Below are 22,086 nucleotides of genomic sequence, written 5' to 3'. Positions count from 1 at the left end.
CATTTCGTGTATTTGCTATGTAGACTAGTTGAAGGCAAGTATCCATTCAAATTAATAAAATAAATGGTGGATTTATTTATCTATATGACCAATGATGTATGTATGGAAATTATGTATTTGGATTTGTTACTCATATACACAGCCTCTGTGCAGCCACGCCCGAAACATCCAATACATGACGACGTAATTTAAAAATATTCGCTGTGGATGCTGGGAGATCAATATCCATGGAAGACATTTTGGATTTAAAATAAGCTCCGTTGGCAACACATTTATCATTGCGGTCGCCCTGATATTTATTTAGAATGTACCGTCAAAGAGTTTGTTTGTCAGTTGTGCGCAATGAAATGGCGTCGTTCTTGTAAAAAAAAATCACGCATTTTTCCCGAAACATCGCGGTGCTCATCTGCGAGTTCTGTTGGGATAGGTTTCTTGCTGGTGCATGTACATCGAGAAGGCTCCTATAGTTCCTGGCTGTCCTACGAGGAATTAACCAATTTAGGTATGTAACCACATACATATAGCAGGATATGTGTTTTTGTCTTGGCTCACAGAATTCAACACTTTGCAGAATACCCATTAGAAAAGCAGTGTGATTGTTATTGCCTTATTGACTACACAGCCTAACTACAGACAGTAAGTAGCCTATTGATAACAGTTCTTGTAAAGGCCTATTTTATTTATATTGAAAAAAATATAAACGCAACATTGAACAATTTCACTGAGTTACAGTTCATATAAGGAAATCAGTCAATTGAAATAAATACATTAGGCCCTAATCTATGGATTTCACGACTGGGCATTGATTGATGCACGAACGCCCCCGCCGTCTTCATGCTATTGTCTATAGATACGGCAAGGCGTGGTTTAACGTGACTACGCCCCCGAGTATGATACAGCCGTAGGCTACTCCTGTTACTCCCATTTAATTAACCTAAGTTTGGCGGCATCCTAAGCAAACTGCTGACGCTCTTTGTCGTTTCAATAAACCTTTTCAGCAGCCTCAAGTGTTGTTCGTTATTAACATACTTGTCTATCACAACAACAAATTATTTGCATTATACTTATTCTGCCACTAATTTGTTAGCTGACATGCTAAGACTAACAGTAAAGCTATCGCAGTATACTTAAGTCACTGTTTGTTTACCCATAGCTGGAGAGGCAACCCTACCAAATGGCCCAAAGTAGCCTATGGTGATATCCAAACCTACTTGGTGGAATCTCCAGTTTTGCATATACCGGTGTCCTAGCTAACTAGCTACCATTGTCACCCCCGCCGCCTCTTCTTTGGGGTTTATCGCCAGTTGGCATCCGACGTTATGGTGCAATACTGCCACCTACTGTACTGGAGCGCCCCCAATTCGCGCCTGTGTACCGGAGACCTAGCATAAAAATGAACCAATAAGGGGGACGCAATTGCACCCATCTCGTGCGACCAGGAGTTTTATTTTGGGAGAACTGTGCGACTATGAAAACAAATCTCCAAGATAATAATTATTGTAATGATAAGGCTTCGCTGTACTGTTGTTTCCAAGTGCCCTAGAGCAGCGTTTCCCAAACTCAGTCCTGGGGACCCCAAGGGGTTTACGTTTATTTTTTTGCCCAGACACTACACAGCTGATTCAAATAATGAACGCTCGATGAGGAGTTCATTATTTGAATCAGCTGTTTAGTGCTAGGGCAAAAAACAAAAGGTAAACCCCATGGAGTCCCCAGGACTGAGTTTGGTGAAACACTGCCCTAGAGAGACAAGGGAGTGCAGACTCATTAGCGTCATGGTTTCACCATTACTGCAGCGAAAACGGCTTGCTTGTAGCCCAACTAGGTCTTCTTATAGTATATCGACGGTAGAGGTCAACGGTAGAGATCGACATGGCTGATTAATTAGGGCCGATTTCAAATTTTCATAACAATCGGTAATCTGCCTTTTTGGACACCGATTACATTGCAATCCACAAGGAAACTGCGTGGCAGGCTGACCACCTGTTAATGCGAGTGCAGCATCAAAAGGACCTTGTGGCTGCAAGGAGCCACGGTAAGTTGCTAGCTAGCATTAAACGTATCTTATAAAAAACAATCAATCTTCACATAATCACTAGTTAACTACACATGGTTGATGATATTACTAGGTTAACTAGCTTGTACTGCGATGCATATAATCAATGCGGTGCATGTTAATTTATCGAATCACAGCCTAATTCAACTTTGCCAAACAGGTGATTTAACAAAAGTGCATTGCTGAAAAAAGCCCAATCTTTGCACAAATGTACCTAACCATAAACATCAAGGCCTTTCTTAAAATCAATACACAGAAGTATATATTTTTTAAACCTGCATATTTAGTTCAAATAAATTCATGTTAGCAGGCAATATTAACTAGGGAAATTGTGTCACTTCACTTGCGTTCAGTGCAAGCAGAGTCAGGATATATGCAACAGTTTGGGCCGCCTGGCTCGTTGCGAACTGTGAACTAATTTGCCAGAATTTTACATAATTATGACAAAATATTGAAGGTTGTGCAATGTAACAGCAATATTTAAACTTAGGGTTGACACCCGTTCGATAAAATACGGAACGGTTCCGTATTTCACTGAAAGAATAAATGTTTTGTTTTCTAAATTATAGTTTCCGGATTTGACCATATTAATGACCAAAGGTTCGTATTTCTGTGTTTACTCTATCAAATCATAGACTTAATTATAGTAGTCTGACTGAGCGGTGGTAGGCAGCAGCAGGCTCGTAAGCATTCATTCAAACTGCATTTGCCAGCAGCTCTTAGCAATGCTTGAAGCACAGCGCTGTTTATGACTTCAAGCCTATCAACTCCCAAGATTAGGCTGGCAAGACTAAAGTGCCTATAAGAACATCCAATAGTCAAAGGTATATGAAATACAAATAGTATAGAGAGAAATAGTCGACGCTTCATAATTCCTATAACTGCAACCTAAAACTTCTTAACTGGGAATATTGAAGAACTGGGAATATTGAACCACCAGCTTTCATATGTTCTGAGCAAGGAACTTAAACATTAGCTTTTTTATATGGCACATATTGCACTTTTACTTTCTTCTCCAAAACTGTTTTTGCATTATTTAAACCAAATGAACATGTTTCATTATTTATTTGAGACTAAATAGATTTTATTTATGTATTGTATTAATTTAAAATAAAAGTGTTCATTGTTCATTGCGATTAATCAGTATCGGCTTTTTTTGGTGCTCCAATATCGGCATCGGCGTTGACAAATCGTAGTCGGTCAAACTCTAATCGACGGGACTGCATTTTACATTAATAAACCATATCGTGAGCTGTTCTAAAACTACTCGCACGTCGACGATGATAACCATTTGTCTTTCTTCAGTCATGTTACCTCATTGGCTAACAACCTGGCAACCTTCGCAGTATATCCAAACATTTGGGGGCACAAAGAAAGGAAAAGGGATAGCTTCTTCAGGATATCAATGATCATCGCAATGAATGAATGACAGATCTCTTGCGTGTCCTCATCACAAACCTGCCATTTTCTTTCAATGTAATGAATCTCAATTGGAAAATAGTGCTTTAACACGATGTAGAAACCTAATATTCCACAAATGACTTTGTACTTTCAATGACAGGTATTCTTACCAAGCTTTTATAATAAAGTCGTGTATTTACAGAGTTCCATATTAGTTTCCAGGGCTCAACATGTGCTTCAAAAGTAGCTAGAATTTAAGTTGGGAGCACCAGTGCGACAAATGACATTTTTTAATTTAGAGCCCTTGCCCCAGATGGTTTTTCCTAATAACAGACATCAAACGATTTGAGCAGAGATGCTTGTCCAGTCCACTTGGCTGTTTATTTACTAGAGTGGAGAAGTAAAGTGACCTTTGGACTGCAGACATCTCATAACAACGGCAGTCAGATATGTAACTGGATCTGAAAGAGTGAGATAAAAGGAAGAAATTGCTCCTCTAGTTACAGTTTTACCAGACAGGTGTTCAAGTGCACACACCCAGAAGACATACAGTACTGTATGAAAGCTTTTGTTCCTCTGTAATTATGTTCATAGTAGTTTGCTGTGAAGTTTCCTTTCAACGTGCTCTGTCAAATAAATGTATGCCCTGGTGGTGAAACCTCGAAGCGGGCTGACACAAACGGTAATAGGCCTATAATTGACCCTCGTGATACCGAATTTTGAAATCACGTTGGGCCGTTGTCTCCTTTGTCAGTCAAAAATGTACATACAAAGAGGCCTACAAAATACTATTTTATTTATTTAATCCTTATTTAACTAGGCAAGTCAGTTAAGAACAAACCCGGACGACGCTGGGCCAATTGTACACCGCCCTATGGGACTCCCAATCACGGCCGGTTGTGATTCAGCCTGGATTCGAACAACAGGGTGTCTGTAGTGGGTGTCTGTAGTGCCATCTCAAGCATTGAGATGCAGTGCCTCAGACCACTGCGCCACTCGGGAGCCCCTCTGTCGTTCTGCCCTTGAGCAAGGCAGTTAACCCACTGTTCCCCGGGCGCCGACGACTTGCATGACGATTAAGGCAGCCCCCACACCTCTCTATTCAGAGGGGTTGAGTTAAATATGGAAGACACATTTCAGTTGTACAATTGACTAGGTATCCCTCTTTCCCTTTCCTTCTGCCTCACTGAAAGAGGCAGCGTGGCATTTGAACCAGCATCAACGATTCATTGCCATGACTCACCATTGTCAGATTGGTTGGAAAATGTCAGCTTGAAGAGCCATTATATCAGACCAGCTGTTTATAAAAGTATCTTTAGCCTTGGTGCGTCACATCGAGGAGACAAAGGGGAGAGGGTGGTTAGCGACTCAGCAGGGCTTTTCATTCAATCTCCGTAACTGGTTGTCTAGGATGTTCAAAACAACATTTGTGTTATGCTGGGAAACACCGGAAGAACGTTGCTTTTGACTTACTGGGTTTGATAGAATAGAGAAATAAGGGCCCTATCCTAACTTTAAATATGTGTGTGTAAATTGGACTTTCAAAAGGAGAGCAATAATTCTGTGAGCATCAATGCATTATTTTAATTTGATATTGTGTACAAATAGGCCTACCTATATTCACATACAGTAAATCAACCATTTAGCCACAGTAAGGAGGAAACGTTATGGGAAAGTGTAGTCTTACTAATAAACTGGTTCCCTGAGAGGAACCAGACACTAAATGCTGATCCAAGCCTTTTATGTCTGGTCCAGAGCAAGACTTCATTGCATGCATGTGTGACCTAGGCCTGTAAGCATGTGGTAGTTTTAGCACCACTGTTGGGTAGCTTATGTTATAGAATGTGCACTTTGCCCAGTAGGCTGTCATTGTAAATAAGAAGTTGTTCTTAACTGACTTTCCTAGTTAAATAAAGGTTAAATAAAAAAATACACATATTAATTGCAACTTGTGAGAGGCTATGTTATTGATTGTTGACGTTGAATGTGTTAATGGATATATTAGAAGGTTGCAGATGCATTTCTTCAAGACAAACTGTCACTCTTAGTTACTTTCTGTAAAATTTCTACTTGTAAATGTGAATACATCCTTAATAGAAGTAGTGAAGAGCAAAGTCAGATTCTTCAAAAGATAAAGTTGCTTAGCTGATCCACCTTCGGTATAAACAGCAGTATCTTCCTGTTTCGCTATACTCAAATCAAATTTGATTGGTCACATACACATGGTTAGCAGATGTTATTGCGAGTGTAGCAAAATGCTTGTGCTTTTAGTTCCGACAGTGCAGCAATATCTAAAATGTAATCTAACAATTCCACAACAACTACCTAAAAATGTAAATAAAGGAATGGAATAAGAATATATAAATATATGGATGAGCAATGACAGAGCATCATAGGCAAGATGGTATAAAATACAGTTTATACATATGGGATGAGTAATGCAAGATATGGAAACATTATTTAAAGTGACTAGTGATCCATTTATTAAAGTGGCCAATGATTTCAAATCTGTATGGATGCAGCAGCCTCTGTGTTAGTGATGGCTATTTAACAGTCTGATGGCCTTGAGATGGAAGCTCTTTTTCAGTCTCTCGGTCCCAGCTTTGATGCACCTGTACTGACCTCGCCTTCTGGATGGTAGCGGCGTGAACCGGCAGTGGCTCGGGTGGTTGTTGTCACAGGAAGGCCAACAAGTTAATCTAGGATATTGGGTGTTGTAAGTGTCCTGGAGGGCAGGGAGTTTGCCCCCGGTGTTGCTTGTGCAGACCGCACCACTTTCTGGAGAGCCTTGCGGTTGTGGGCGGTGCAGTTACCGTACCAGGCGGTGATGCAGCCCAACAGGATGCTCTCAATTGTGCATCTGTAAATTTTTAGGTGACAACTACATTTCTTCAGCCTCCTGAGGTTGAAGAGATGCTGTTGCGCCTTCACCACATTCTGTGTGGGTGGACCATTTCAGTTTGTCCGTGATATGCACATCGAGGAACATAACTTTCCACCTTCTCCACTGCTGTCCCGTTGATATGGATAGAGGGGTGCTCCCTCTGCTGTTTCCTGAAGTCCACGATCATCTCCTTTGTTTTGTTGACGTTGAGTGAGGGGTTGTTTTGCTGACACCACACTCCCAGTGTCCTCACCACCTCCTTGTAGGCTGTCTCGTCGTTGCTAATCAAGCCTACTAATGTTGTCATCTACAAACTAGATGATTGAGTTGGAAGCGTGCATGGCCACGCAGTCATGGGTGAACAGGGAGTACAGGAGGGGACTGAGCACGCACCCTTGTGGGGCCCCAGTGTTGAGGATCAGCGAAGTGGAGATGTTGTTTCCTACCTTCACCACCTGGGGGCGGTCCGTCAGGAAGTCCAGAACCCAATTGCACAGGGTGGGGTTGAGACCCAGGGCCTCAAGCTTAATGATGAGCTTGGAGGGTACTACGTTGTTGAATGCTGAGCTGTAGTCAATGAACAGCATTCTTACGTAGGTATTCCTCTTGTAATGATGGGATAGGGCAGTGTTATGGCGATTGCGTCATCTGTGGACCTATTGGAGCAGTATGCAAAGTGAAGTGGGTCTAGGGTGACAGGTAAGGTGGAGGTGATATTATCCTCTCAAAGCACTTCATGATGACAGAAGTGAGTGCCACGGGGCGATAGTCATTTAGTTCAGTTACCTTTGCCTTCTTGGGTACAGGAACAATGGTGGCCATCTTGAAGTATGTGGGGACAGCAGACCAGGATAGGGAGAGATTGAATATGTTGGTAAATACACCAGCCAGCTGGTCTGCGCATGCTCTGAGGACGTGGCGAGGGATGCCATCTGGGCTGGCAGTCTAGTGAAGGTTAACACATTTAAATGTCTTACTCACGTCGGCCACGGAGAAGGAGAGGGGGGCCCACAGTCCTTGGTAGCGGGCCGCGTCGATGGCACTGTATTATCCTCAAAGCAGGCAAAGAAGGTGTTTAGTTTGTCTGGATGCAAGACGTCGGTGTCCGTGACGTGGCTGGTTTTCTTTTTGTAGTCTGTGATTGTCTGTAGACCCAGCTCAATTTTTATATTTCAGCTTCCTTCTCCTTTAAATGGTAGTGTGCCCCGGTCACCATCGTCATATTTGCTAGAAGCTTTTGTTTGTGGTCTATAGCATGTCAAATCAGGAACTTTATTCAACTTCATTAATTGATAACTCCACAGTAGAGAATTATGAGCAATTGTTAATGAATTAGTTGTATTTCAATTAATTCCTCTAAATTGACTGAAAGGGAATACAATGTAGGCTAGTACGACCCTGGCTAGTGTTTTCTGTTGAGGGAACCCAATATCCCTTATTCCTGTGAGCTAACATCATGATTGTTTTTCTGCATTGTGCCTTTTTCTTCTTTTGATTGTGCACCTTGGGACATTGTGTAAATAATTAAGAGTGAGCTAATTTCAAGCTTCCTTTTAGCCCACAGCTAACTTACATACCGCAATGAATAATTAGACATAATTATTCTACTAGCCTACATCTTAACCTACTGTAGCTGAACATTACTTGACCCTGTGAAGACTATCACTGCTGTATGCTTGGTTCGCATGTGTGGCATTATTTCTGTACTATACTACTTTGCTTTACCATGCAAATAAATCTAGTGTTTTTGATACCAGATCTCATTACCTTTTGGACGTATGGACTAACTGCGTTATGGTATTGAAAACGTCTTTCCTATGTCTATGCTTGCTCAAAGAATCATGTTTTTTCTTGGAACTTCCCCCCGGGCGATAACGCTGACTGTTAATCTGAAATGGAATGTCCTATAGATGCCCATTGAGAAGTCTAATAGTGGCTTCGTAGCCAATTTCATTAAATATGACTCATGCTCCTATAAAAGCGCCATTACTCTTTGAAATTGGACCTCTGTAATCCGTCATGCCTAGTATCAACATTGGTGACCGCCTATGTGCTACCATTTGCACTAGTTATTTACCCTGTGTTCAATGTAGTCTAGATATCCATTTAGTTTGTTTCCAGATTACATTTAGCCGAATCCCATTCTTAAAAGCAATTCTGTATTTTTCTGAATCTAAAGGCTTTGGCTGTATCGTCAACCTATTTTTAGAAGGCTTGCTGAAAAGAATGGATTGAGGCTCAATGCTGTGTGTGTTTTCAATATGAAAGGAATGTCATGCAAGCTAGTAGCCTACTGTACTACTCTGTCAAGCTGCGTGTGTGTGCACGCTTGCGTTCGCTCTGTGCATCCAGGTGAAATGATACGTAGGCACACTGCAGGGCTAGTTCTCATTTTATGATTGGCTCTTGGTGCTCTATTTCTGGCAGTCTGTTTCCATGGCTCTAAACAGACTTTGTAATGGGATATTTCAATTTAAATGAAAAATCACCACAGAGTTCGAGATTATCTGCCTGTTTTGGAATAAGAATACTAATACGAGTGACTAGAGTGGAATTTTTCCACAATGGAAATGCCCATTCAGCCGGCTACAACAGTTTCCTCATATTTATCTGCAAGCGCTTTGATGATGAACTCAGGGCTAAATGCTCGGGGGTTAGCCCAATTTTCTGCTGCTATGCCCACGCCAAGCATAATCATGTGACTGTCTTGTGAAGGCAGGGGGAGCGAAGTGTTTTATTCCTCTGGCTTTGTCGATTCCAGGGAGTGTAGAGATTGTGGGCTAGATTGGACTCCTACCCTGTCATTTTGTATCCCAAGGCTTCCAGTTTCTTGTACATCTCTATCCAGTTTAATTCAAAACTTGTAGCGTGGATTGTAAACAGAGCAACCTCAATGAATGAATGTTTACTTGAGCTGTGCTTTTTTGCTGCTGATAATGGCAGTGGAAGTCTCAAGATGTTGGAATCTTGTAGAACTTTGGTAGATCAACTATGCATGGCACAGTCAAAGTAGGAGCTGCCTATAGAATATTTATGTTTTGTAAATAATTAACAGGAGCATCACTCTGAATTGTCTTGGAGCATTACTAAGCTTCCTGTTGACAAGCTTTCTGTGTAGCTCGTAACGAGACCAGACAATTGAGCTGTGTATTCCCCCCACTTGACCCTAGAGCAGTTTCCCAAATGGAGGTTAGTAGCGGCTAGTCCCTTCTGTGTCACTAAAAATCAGCTTGTGAAAAGAAGTAGGCTATTGTTTTGCTCTGATGGGTCTAAAGAAAATCCCCAAAACTGAGGTTATGGCAATAAAAGGAACCACTGCCCCAAGAGTGACCTAACATCCACCTTCATTTTTTCCCACTTCCATCCACTAAGTGTATTAGGTCCTAGGTCCACCAGGCAATGTCAATCATGGTGTACCCCAGGGAAGACCGTCTGGAGAAGCTGTCCCAGGAGGAGATCATCTCCAGCACCAAGCTGGTGATCCAGGGCCTGGAGGCGCTGAAGAGCGAGCACAACTCCATCTTGCACAGCCTGCTGGAGACCATTCGCTGCCTGAAGAAGGACGAGGAGGCCAACCTGGTGCACGAGAAGTCCAGCCTGCTGCGCAAGTCAGTGGAAATGATCGAGCTGGGGCTGGGCGAGGCGCAGGTAAAGGTTGAGGGTCCCTGGGTGATAGGAAGAGACTTGGGGTGGTTATAGCACGGGTTCTCAATCCATTCTTGGGGGGATCCCCATGAGTTAAGGTTAACAGGAGTTAATGTTGCATGCGTCAGAGTTTCATGTTTTTAAGTTAACTAGTCTTTCTCTGGTTTATGTAGGCTGCTTGTCTCTGGCCACATGAATCCACCTCTGCCACAAATTGTGACCTTCATTATTAATCAATAAAACATATTTATAAAGATGTCACCAGGTGCTTATACAGAAACACAGCCTAAAATCCCAAAGAACAAGCAATGCAGATGTAGAAGGAAAAACTCCCTAGAAAGGCAGGAACCTAGAGGAACTAGGCTCTGAGGGGTGGCCAGTCCTCTTCTGGCTGTGCCGGGTGTAGATTACAAGAGTACATGGCCATTAAGGCCAGATCGTTCTTCAAGATGTTCAAATGTTCATCGATGACCAGCAGGGTCAAATAATAATCGGTGGTTGTAGAGGGGCAACAGGTCAGCACCTCAGGAGTCAATGTCAGCTGGCTTTTCATAGCCAAGCATTCAGAGGTTGAGACGGCAGGTGCGGAAGAGGGCGAGAGAGAGGAGGTCCGGGACAAGGTAGTACACCCTGTGAACAGGTCAGGGTTCCATAGCCACAGGCAGAATAGCAGAAACTGGATCAGAAGCATGACCAGGTGAACGGGACGGGTACAGCCAGGAGTCACCGGGTAGTCCTGAGGCATGGTCCTAGGGCTGAATCACATACAATGATACATAATTAATTGATCCCTCTGCATGTATGCACCTTTCTCTATCAGGTGATGATGGCCCTGTCTGCCCACCTGAACGCTGTGGAGTCGGAGAAGCAGAAGCTGCGTGCCCAGGTACGTCGACTGTGCCAAGAGAACCAGTGGCTGCGGGACGAGCTGGCGGGCACCCAGCAAAAGCTGCAGAAGAGCGAGCAGAGTGTGGCCCAGCTGGAAGAGGAGAAGAAGCACCTGGAGTTCATGAATCAGCTGAAGAAGTACGACGAGGATGTGTCCCCTACTGTGAGTTGTGCACTCGCATACACCCATACTTGGATGCACAACAGAATCGCTTGCACGCAAGCACAAACGCACTGCTGCCGAATCAGTTCATGAAGTATGAACACATTTCTTTCTCTGAGGTAATACACACACAAACTCCCTGATCATAAACAATTGAGAGCTGTAATCCTCATGCAAGTAATCAGGCATTGCATAAGCCTCAGCTGATGAAGCCGCTTCTGGGGGGTTGCAACTGTGACCTATCGATAATACTTGACCTCTTCTCTACTGCCTATATAGTCTACATTCTCTATTCTCAACCAGGATTTGGATCTCTCAATTTATGTGTAAGAGAATTTTTAGAGCGGATTGATCGCTAGGGAATTCTCCCTAAGAGATGAAATGAGAGCTGAGAGCACGTCTTTTGTAAAGCCTAGCAGCCTATTAGTTAACTAGACAGACAAGCGCCATATTCTGTCATAAAAGAGCCATTTCACTCTTCGTAATCTTTATTCTTCCCTCTTTTTCTCCCTTTCCATGAGCAATGCAGGCTGCCAAGGTGAATGAATGGGTCTCACTCACTGGGTCTCACCATCTTTAATATATATATATATTTTTTTTTTTTTAAATAATATTCATTTACCCTTTATTTAACTAGGCAAGTCGGTTAAGAACAAATTCTTATTTACAATGACGCCCCAACCATTATGAACTGATTATAGTGTATGTTGGGCGGAAGTCATCTATCCCTTGGCTGCTGTTAAGGCAATTAATTTAGTCATTAACATTCATACATATTGACAAGAACTCATTAATATGTACCAAATGTAGTCCACACTGGAATTTAGCACTTTTCAAATGATGTCGGCTGTTGAATATTTATAGTTCTTGTACGTGTCTGGGAATGCAAGGACAGGAGGTATGAATGTGGAAGGTGGGGTGGAGTGTTTCTAGTTCAGCCTGAAGGGAACCGTGATGAGGTGCATGAGTCTCCTTGAGCACCCTGCTGTCTGTCAAACATTGACTCTCAATTCGATGGAAATTTCTTGTGGCCATCTGGGATTTAAAGGCACAATGTAACTTAAATTTCAAGTCAAAAGCGCTGCTCTGGCTGTTTGTAAACTGTGGGGTAGGTCTTGGCAAATGTAACTGCCACTGAGTATATAATTAGAATTCCACTCCTTAGACCAAACCAGATGTCCTGAAAAAGGATGAAATTGGCAATAAGCGACATTGTTTTTTTCCAGGAGGAGAAAGATGGAGAGCCTCCTAAAGATACACTGGACGACCTCTTCCCCAATGATGAGGAGGAAAACAGTCAAGGAAGTAAGCGGTCTGTCTACTACAACCATATCCTGCGTCGTCATACAGTATCGGATTAGTATAGATTCTTTCATGTTCATATCTTTGGTGCATAACGTCAAACAACAACCTGCTGCGTCATCTTGTTTTTTTTTTATTCAAGGTCCCATATTTGAAATGGAGTTGCTCTAATATTGAGCTCAAATCGAATAATTTTATTAGCACAGAACTGGCATTTTACTGGTCTTCAAATCTTTATATTCTATTGATTGTATGCAAATGAGAATTCCAAATCCATATTATACGAATGTGAAACTCTGCAGCAACTGCCCAAACCTTCTAACTGGGAACAAACCGCATATGTCCCTGCCCCGTCCTCTCCTTCAGTGCCGCACCAGCATAACAGCGCAGCGGTGGCTGCGGCCCAGCAGGGTGGCTATGAGATCCCGGCCCGCCTGAGGACCCTCCACAACCTGGTTATCCAGTACGCCTCCCAAGGCCGCTACGAGGTGGCCGTGCCCCTCTGCAAACAGGCCCTGGAGGACCTGGAGAAGACATCCGGACACGACCACCCTGACGTGGCCACCATGCTCAACATCCTGGCCCTGGTCTACAGGTGTGTGTCTTTGTGTCGTAGCCCACCATATTAACCCTTCTCCTGCTGGAGCCGTGTTATCACACTTATGTGCTGCTATCCTTTGTCATTATACTGTAACACCTCTGTAACCACACATTTTCACCACCAATACCACTTATCTACACACCGCTTCTCTCTTCTATACCGAGTGTTTTCAGGATCTTTTTCTTTTAGACTTATTTATTTCCCTTTTCTTTGTTTTTTTTCAGGGACCAGAACAAATACAAGGAGGCGGCTCACCTGCTCAACGACGCACTGTCCATCCGGGAGAAAACCCTTGGGAAAGACCACCCTGCGGTGAGCTAGTCTACCGGATGGAGCAATCTCTTTTCTCACTAGACGAAAGGGACTTTTCTGCGTTTTTTGTTGTTGTTGTTAATCTTTGGTTGGATATTAAGATTTGCAAGGACATGGGTTGGAGCTGGTCAGGTTGAAACTGCCGACAGCGGCTCCAAGGGCTGTTTAATCCTAAAGCATGTGGGCCATTTATACATTACAGGAATGTACTATTTATCACGTTCCTAATGGCAAATCTGGTTGTCAGCACTTGGACAGGCATCTAGCACTTGGAGTTAGTCCTGTTAATATGCATTCATACACATCCACATCACAAGCTCCTGGAAAGTACATGGGCATGATGGGAATGCAAAAGGTCCTCAGTCACTGTAGTGTAAATGCTCCCAAAGGTGAAATGTCCATTATCACAAATTGTACAACTATTGTCAATTTATATTAATGTCAATATGTAGTGGTGTTAGAGGTCTATAAGCTGACACATTTGTAGTTGCACTTTTGGGAGCACTAAAACAGTACAGGCTCCCTTGTTTGACTCGCCTCACTGCAGGCACAGAGCAGCTACATAACACGATGAAAGCTGCTCACTAATCCTTCTCTTTCTCAGGTGGCTGCGACACTGAACAATCTGGCAGTGCTGTACGGAAAGAGGGGAAAGTACAAGGAAGCTGAGCCCCTTTGCAAGAGGGCTCTGGAGATCAGAGAGAAGGTAGGTCCAGTGCAGTACATACCCAGTGCAGACATACTTGGTACAATGATAGAAGGTCAGTTAATTTGTACTGTGCTACATTCAATTAGCAATATTACCAATGAATATACTCAACAATTGCAAATGTCACAATCTGGAATTGAAAAGTAGCTTTACATAGGTGGTGCTTATAACCGAAGTTCATCACCAGCTCATGAATCATTTTTAATATGGCGAGACGTTGATATGAGGTCCTATTACATGACAATGAATTTTTTGTAGCTTTGATGATAGCGGAGGTTCTTTAATAAATGACGCCGTCACTGTCCCATAACAGTTCTAATGGTTTCATGGCAGCCATAAAACATCAATGTTTATCATATATACAGTACCAATCAAAAGTTTGGGTACACTTACTCATTCCATTCCTCATTTTTCTTTATTTTTTACATTGTAGAATAATAGTGAAGACATCAAAACTATGAAATAACACATGGAATCATGTAATAACCAAAAAAGTGTTAAACAAATCAAATTCTTTTTAATATTTTAGATTCTTCAAAGTAGCCACCTTTTCCCTTGATGACAGCTTTGCACACTCATTCTCTCAACCAGCTTCATGAGGAATGCTTTTCCAATAGTCTTGAAGGAGTTCCCACATATGCTGAGCACTTGTTGACTTCTTTTCCTTCACTCTGCAGTCCAACTCATCCCAAACCATCTACTTGAGTTGAGGTCGGGTGATTGTGGAGGCCAGGTCATCTGATGCAGCACTCCATCACTCTCCTTGGTCAAATAACCCTTACACAGCCCGGAGGTGTGTTTAGGATCATAGTCCTGTTTAAAAACAAATGATAGTCCCACTAAGCGCAAACCAGATTGAATGGCGTATTGCTGCAGAATGCTGTGGTAGCCTTGCTGGTTATAGTGTGCCTTGAATTCTAAATAAATCAGTGTCACCAGCAAAGCACCATCACACACCACCTCCTCCATACTTCAAGGTGGGAACCACGCATGCGGAGATCCGTCGTTCACCTACTCTGCGTCTCACAAAGACACGGCGGTTGGAACCAAAAATCTCAAATTTGGCCTCGTCAGACCAAAGGACAGATTTCCACCGGTCTAATGTCCATTGCTCGGGTTTCTTCGCCCAAGCAAGTCTCTTCTTCTTATTGGTGTCCTTTAGTGGTTTCTTTGCAGCAATTCGACCATGAAGGCCTAATTCACGCAGTCTTCTCTGAACAGTTGATGTTGAGTTGTCTGTTATTTGGGCTGCAGTCTGAGCTACAATTAACTAACAAATTAACTAACAAAGGAACTTATCCTCTGCAGCAGAGGTAACTCTAGGTCTTCCTTTTCTATGGCAGTTCTTTAAGTTTTCAGAATTGACTGGCCATGTCTTAAAGTAATGATGGATTGTCGACTACCTAATGAAGCTGGTTGAGAGAATGCTAAGAGTGTACAAAGCTGTCATTAAGGCAAAGGGTGGCTACTTTGAATCTAAAATATATTTTGATTTGTTTAACACTTTTGGTTTCTACATGATTCCATATGTGTTATTTCATAGTTTTGATGTCTTCACTATTATTCTGCAATGTGTAAAATAAAGAAAAACCCTGGAATGAGTAGATGTGTCAACTTTTGACTGAGACTTTATACAGTACATCTTTCAAAATGAGTTGCGTTTCCATCTCTAGAAATGTTCCAATGATTATTTGGCTGCACCTCAACTTGTGTTGGTTGATGCTTCTGTCCTCTCGCCTCCCATATAGGTGCTGGGCAAGGACCATCCTGATGTGGCCAAGCAGCTGAACAACCTGGCCCTGCTGTGCCAGAATCAGGGCAAGTACGAGGAGGTGGAGTACTACTACTGCCGCGCCCTGGAGATCTACGAACGCAGGCTGGGCCCTGACGACCCCAACGTGGCCAAGACCAAGAACAACCTGGTGAGGGGGCTGCCTGGCTTGAGTCAACTGCTGCTCAGGGTTGAACAACTCACGTGTCTACTGGTTTTCTCTTTCACCTGACACTAATTGCACACAAGTGACCACACCTGGTTTCCCAGGTCTAAATCAGACGGTGGTTTCAAATTAAGAACAAAAACCAGCAGACACTAAAGGCCATACGACACAGGTATCAAACTCATTCCACGGGGGGGCCAAGTGTCTGCGGGATTTCACTCCTCCCTTGAACATGATTGATAAACTTACTCCCGACACCTGATTGTCTAGGGCTTAATACAAATATTTTAAAAAGACACTAGGCTTTCCATGGAATGAATTTGACACCGCTGTCCTATGAGAACCAAAGATGCTCATCCATACCATAGCTCTTTGTTCCTGTTATGATGTTTTTATTTATATTGGTATTAGACTCAACAAGATGGTGCAAGGACGAGAATGAACTTGTTTTCCTTTTTAAAGATCAAAAACCGTGATGGTTGCATCTGGTTCAGTGATTTGCTTTGTGCGTACTTGTAGTTCAAAGGTGAAATGTCTGAACCTTTTCTCCCGTCTCCCAGGCTTCGTGTTACTTGAAGCAGGGGAAGTACAAGGAGGCGGAAATCCTTTACAAAGAGATCCTCACCCAAGCTCACGAGAAGGAATTTGGATCCGTGGATGGTGAGCAAACTAGTCCAAAACTCGAAAGGGCCACAACAAACACTTGGGGATAGTAGTCACTTTGCCTCCTTATTTGCAAACCATTTTTTTCAGAATGTTCTTCGTCTACACAGTTACAGTACGATCTAGTGTTGCTTTCACATGAAATGGCTGTTCAGTCAATCGAGATCGACGTGAGTCGATAAATGAGTGAGTCGACATGAGTTACATAAATCCTTATGTGAATTCAAAGTCTTGGGTTTCTAGAAGGAACAATGGAGCACCTGACTGTACTGACCATAGACATACAATAAGTCTGTGGTTCTGACATTTTAGAACACCGTTATTTCACACACAGCTAGTTTGCCAGCAGACAATGCTAACTGTGATTTGTCACATTTTGCCATCAATTGTTAGGATGGGTTATTATGACACCCAGTTAATGACAATGAAGTGTAGCGGTTCATTGCTAATGAGAACATAGTCAACATTCGACTTGAAGTACAGAATAGTGCAGGCTAAAGCAGACTGATTTTAAGAGCCGTTCAAGAAATACTTCTAAATAAATTTTGAATTTCTATATAAAGAAAGCAACTGGTTACTAAGAGTATAGTATATATGAAAGGATTGTTTAAAATATTTTTTATTTTTTATTTTTAGATGTAAAGATTTTGAATATACACTGCTCAAAAAAATAAAGGGAACACTTAAACAACACAATGTAACTCCAAGTCAATCACACTTCTGTGAAATCAAACTGTCCACTTAGGAAGCAACACTGATTGACAAAAAAATTCACATGCTGTTGTGCAAATGGAATAGACAAAAGGTGGAAATTATAAGCAATTAGCAAGACACCCCCAATAAAGGAATGGTTCTGCAGGTGGTGACCACAGACCACTTCTCAGTTCCTATGCTTCCTGGCTGATGTTTTGGTCACTTTTGAATGCTGGTGGTGCTTTCACTCTAGTGGTAGCATGAGACGGAGTCTACAACCCACACAAGTGGCTCAGGTAGTGCAGTTCATCCAGGATGGCACATCAATGCGAGCTGTGGCAAAAAGGTTTGCTGTGTCTGTCAGCATAGTGTCCAGAGCATGGAGGCGCTACCAGGAGACAGGCCAGTACATCAGGAGACGTGGAGGAGGCTGTAGGAGGGCAACAACCCAGCAGCAGGACCGCTACCTCCGCCTTTGTGCAAGGAGGTGCACTGCCAGAGCCCTGCAAAATGACCTCCAGCAGGCCACAAATGTGCATGTGTCAGCATATGGTCTCACAAGGGGTCTGAGGATCTCATCTCGGTACCTAATGGCAGTCAGGCTACCTCTGGCGAGCACATGGAGGGCTGTGCGGCCCCACAAAGAAATGCCACCCCACACCATGACTGACCCACCGCCAAACCGGTCATGCTGGAGGATGTTGCAGGCAGCAGATCGTTCTCCACGGCGTCTCCAGACTCTGTCACATGTGCTCATGTGCTCAGTGTGAACCTGCTTTCATCTGTGAAGAGCACAGGGCGCCAGTGGCGAATTTGCCAATCTTGGTGTTCTCTGGCAAATGCCAAACGTCCTGCACGGTGTTGGGCTGTAAGCACAACCCCCACCTGTGGACGTCGGGCCCTCATACCACCCTCATGGAGTCTGTTTCTGACCATTTGAGCAGACACATGCACATTTGTGTCCTGCTGGAGGTCATTTTGCAGGGCTCTGGCAGTGCACCTCCTTGCACAAAGGCGGAGGTAGCGGTCCTGCTGCTGGGTTGTTGCCCTCCTACGGCCTCCTCCACGTCTCCTGATGTACTGGCCTGTCTCCTGGTAGCGCCTCCATGCTCTGGACACTACGCTGACAGACACAGCAAACCTTTTTGCCACAGCTCGCATTGATGTGCCATCCTGGATGAACTGCACTACCTGAGCCACTTGTGTGGGTTGTAGACTCCGTCTCATGCTACCACTAGAGTGAAAGCACCGCCAGCATTCAAAAGTGACAAACATCAGCCAGGAAGCATAGGAACTGAGAAGTGGTCTGTGGTCACCACCTGCAGAACCATTCCTTTATTGGGGGTGTCTTGCTAATTGCCTATAATTTCCACCTTTTGTCTATTCCATTTGTACAACAGCATGTGAAATTTATTGTCAATCAGTGTTGCTTCCTAAGTGGACAGTTTGATTTCACAGAAGTGTGATTGACTTGGAGTTACATTGTGTTGTTTAAGTGTTCCCTTTATTTTTTTGAGCAGTGTATTTAAGGGCTAACTAAACAATTATTTTTTGGTTAAATTCCACCGTTAGAAGAAAAATGTTACTTCTTCCCATATTGAATGTATTGGAAACTTTTTCCTAATTTCTAGCATTTGCAAGCTGTATCTGATGTGCAGATGAATGATAGTTTTCATTTGAGGTGTTACGGATGATCGAAGTGCCATAAAAGGTCTTCTTGAACTTTCTCTCTAAATGCCATATGTCACATTGTAGGATAATCACTGGGCGTGTGCATATGATACACAGCAATGAAGGTAAGTGGAAACATTGGTGGGGGTTTTCCCATAGTGAAAAATGCACATATCTGGAACAAGAACAAAATCCAACTTGGTTTACATAGGTGTTGCTTATTATATTGCTCACCATTTAATTATTTATTACCATTTGCGATACAAAGATATTTTAAGTCTCGGTTTTGTGTGTCTTCATGCATGAGGGCATGGAATTGTCTAGACTTTGTTAGTTTCGTGTGTTTTTTTGTTTTGTTTTTTGTCTTGTGTAAAATTCCATACTTTGTTATACTTTATATAATAGTGGCATTGTATTTTTTGGTTTTGGTATTTTTTGGTTCTTCTGTCATGAAGTCGTCTCTTATTTTAAATCTTTCTTTGGAAATCCCTTCTTGAAGTAGTGTGACACAATGCCTTCGTAACACTGTTATAGGATCACATGTATTTTTTATACATAACATACATGACCACTTATAACTACTAGCATAATACTTATGTCGCTGTAAAGAAAACAAAGGTTGGTTATCATACACTGTCCAAATTTTTTTTTGATAAGTATGTCTTCATTATGATAGTGTTTTTCAGGCTTAACATGCCAAGATATTTTAAGTAAGCTACCACGTGTATTTTTCATTGTCTTTCACAGTCACATGTTATGTTGAGTTTATTGAATGTTTTTGACATTGACAATATTCTGTTCATTTTATTTTGACATTTTCAATTAAATATGCTTCATTTATTTTTTATCCATAATGAAATTAAATGCTTTCATCAAAGGTATATCTCCTCAAGATGTAACATGCGAAATGATGGGTTGACTTTGATTTGAGGTTTTAGTATTTTTACACACAAGTGCCTTTCATGCCAATTTTTTTTTTCACGCATTTCTTTTTCCATATTCTCAATAAATTTGAGGCAGAATTGTGACCTTGTCTCTCTCTTGAGTTTCTTACCATGCCAATATAATGCACGGTTAATTAACAAATAGGTCTCAATTGATTCTGTGGTGGGGTGGGGATGAATTGGAGGGATTATCAGAACTCTGGTCTCTGTTTTAAATGCTGTTTCAACCTATCTCAAACTATTACTGAGATTGAGAGGTTGCGATACGATCTTGTCACACGAAAAAAAGGAACAAAGTTGAACTAATGTTGCCTACATGTCAGCAAGGTGCAGCTGTCTACGTCTGTATCCTACCATTTGTTCAACGCCTGTCTGTTACTCATTGGGGATGTTTTTGCCAGCACACCTTTCTCTTTCTCCTCTCTGCAGCTGAGAACAAACCCATCTGGATGCATGCCGAGGAGCGGGAGGAGTGCAAGGTAAAGTGTGTGTGAGAGCAAGCGGGCATGAACGGACATGTGGCAGGGGTGCCAATTTTTATAAGGAACGCCTATTTACTTGTCAATTCGGTCTGGTCCCGTGTTGCTCAGTTGGTAGAGCATGGCGCTTGAAATCACCAGGGTTGGGGGTTTAATTCCCATGGGGGACCAGTAAGAAAACATTAAAATGTATGTACTCACTGCTGTAAGTTGCTCTGGATAAGAGCGTCTGCTAAATGACAAAAATTAGGGGGAAGAATGGTTATTTTGGGTAGACGCAGCGATATGACATCATACACTGAGGCAGCAACTTCCTGCTAACTGAAAACAAAAAGCTTTTCCCAAGCACGCCTCAAGGGACGGTGCACATTGCTAACAGTCAGTAGTGGTGGTCTGGACAGGTTTAAATTCTGTTTTCTGTAAGCAGGATGTTGCCCCACTGTGTTTGATGTCAAATAGCTGAGTCATTTTGGAAAATGTGAGGTGTTTCCCTTTTTGTGATGTTTTTTCCCTTCTCTATCACCAGAGCAAAGACGGCTATGGAGATTATGGCGGCTGGTATAAAAACTGCAAGGTGAACAGGTAAAAAAATAAGTCCACTTAAAGACTTGGAAGCACTACCGAAGTAAAGGAATGGTACTGATTAGCATCTCTGTAGTCACTGCAGTGATTTTGAAGTGACCTTGTGTGTGTGTGTATCAGCCCCACTGTCAACACCACGCTACGTAATCTGGGAGCTCTGTACCGCCGGCAAGGCAAGATGGAGGCCGCTGAGACCCTGGAGGAGTGTGCCTTGAGGTCCCGAAAACAGGTCAGCTTCGCTCTCTCACACACACACACACACACACACACACACATTAACCCTCAAATGTATAAAAACGCACACACATTCAAGCTTAAATCCACACTATGAAATCCAAACTTGTGTATATTCAGTTATGGAAATGCTTGAACTGAATGTAGACATTCAGAGACTTTAAGATCTATTGTTGCATATTGAGTATTACTATTTCCCTATTTCTTGCTTGCCTTTGATGCAGGGCACATCTGTATATTCATGAACTATTTTGCTTGATTGTGTGTTTGTGACTGCATGGTTTACTGATATTTTTTTTTTACCAATCAGTTGCACCAATTACTTTCAATAATAATGTAAGAACCAAAGGTGAAATTATATTGGAAGGATTTGTGTGTTTTGTTCAGGGTGGGGTGGAGCTGCAGAGAGACGGAGACAGGAGGAGGAGCAGGGAGAGTCTGAGCAGCGTAAAATATGAGAGCCCCTCCGAAGCAGGGGAGGACGGCAGCGTGGACTGGAACGGGGTGAGTGCACTGCACAGACACACACACACACACACACAAGCCTTCTTATATTATTTAGAAAGGCATTGAGTGCATATGTACTGTAAAATATATACAAAAGTATGTGGACACCCCTTCAAATTAGGCTATTTCACCGCCATGCAATCTCCATAGACAAACATTTGCAGTAGAATGGCCTAACTAAAGAGCTGTGACTTAACGTGGCACCGTCATAGGATGCCACCTTTCCAACAAGTCAGTTCTTCAATTTCTGCCCTGCTAGAGCTGCCCCGCTCAACTGTAAGTGCTGTTATTGTGATGTGGAAATGTCTAGGAGCAACAACGGCTCAGCCGCGAAGTGGTAGGCAACACAAGCTCATAGAATGGGACAGTTGAAGTGCGTAAAAATCATCTGTCCTCACTCACTACCGAGTTCCAA

General features: G+C 42.6%; 1 protein-coding gene across 2 annotated transcripts in view; it reads left to right on the top strand.

Annotated features, from left to right (window-relative positions):
* The first annotated feature begins 217 nt into the window (after nucleotides 1-217).
* Nucleotides 218-22,086, top strand: part of LOC120065207 (kinesin light chain 1-like) — a 31,561-nt gene continuing 9,692 nt past the window's right edge. For both annotated transcript variants that reach the window (XM_039016009.1, XM_039016017.1), the window contains exons 1-13: nucleotides 218-502; nucleotides 9,714-9,989; nucleotides 10,807-11,037; nucleotides 12,264-12,342; nucleotides 12,706-12,934; nucleotides 13,165-13,252; nucleotides 13,857-13,958; nucleotides 15,710-15,883; nucleotides 16,459-16,558; nucleotides 20,299-20,348; nucleotides 20,875-20,930; nucleotides 21,051-21,159; nucleotides 21,552-21,668. In XM_039016009.1, coding sequence (XP_038871937.1) covers nucleotides 9,741-9,989; nucleotides 10,807-11,037; nucleotides 12,264-12,342; nucleotides 12,706-12,934; nucleotides 13,165-13,252; nucleotides 13,857-13,958; nucleotides 15,710-15,883; nucleotides 16,459-16,558; nucleotides 20,299-20,348; nucleotides 20,875-20,930; nucleotides 21,051-21,159; nucleotides 21,552-21,668 — 1,584 coding nt within the window. In that variant the 5' untranslated portion in view covers nucleotides 218-502; nucleotides 9,714-9,740. The remainder of the gene's footprint in view (nucleotides 503-9,713; nucleotides 9,990-10,806; nucleotides 11,038-12,263; nucleotides 12,343-12,705; nucleotides 12,935-13,164; nucleotides 13,253-13,856; nucleotides 13,959-15,709; nucleotides 15,884-16,458; nucleotides 16,559-20,298; nucleotides 20,349-20,874; nucleotides 20,931-21,050; nucleotides 21,160-21,551; nucleotides 21,669-22,086) is intronic.

Source organism: Salvelinus namaycush, chromosome 2 (assembly GCF_016432855.1).
Source record: "Salvelinus namaycush isolate Seneca chromosome 2, SaNama_1.0, whole genome shotgun sequence".
NCBI classification, from domain to species: domain Eukaryota; kingdom Metazoa; phylum Chordata; class Actinopteri; order Salmoniformes; family Salmonidae; genus Salvelinus; species Salvelinus namaycush.
This window is presented reverse-complemented; position numbering and strand designations above follow the sequence as displayed.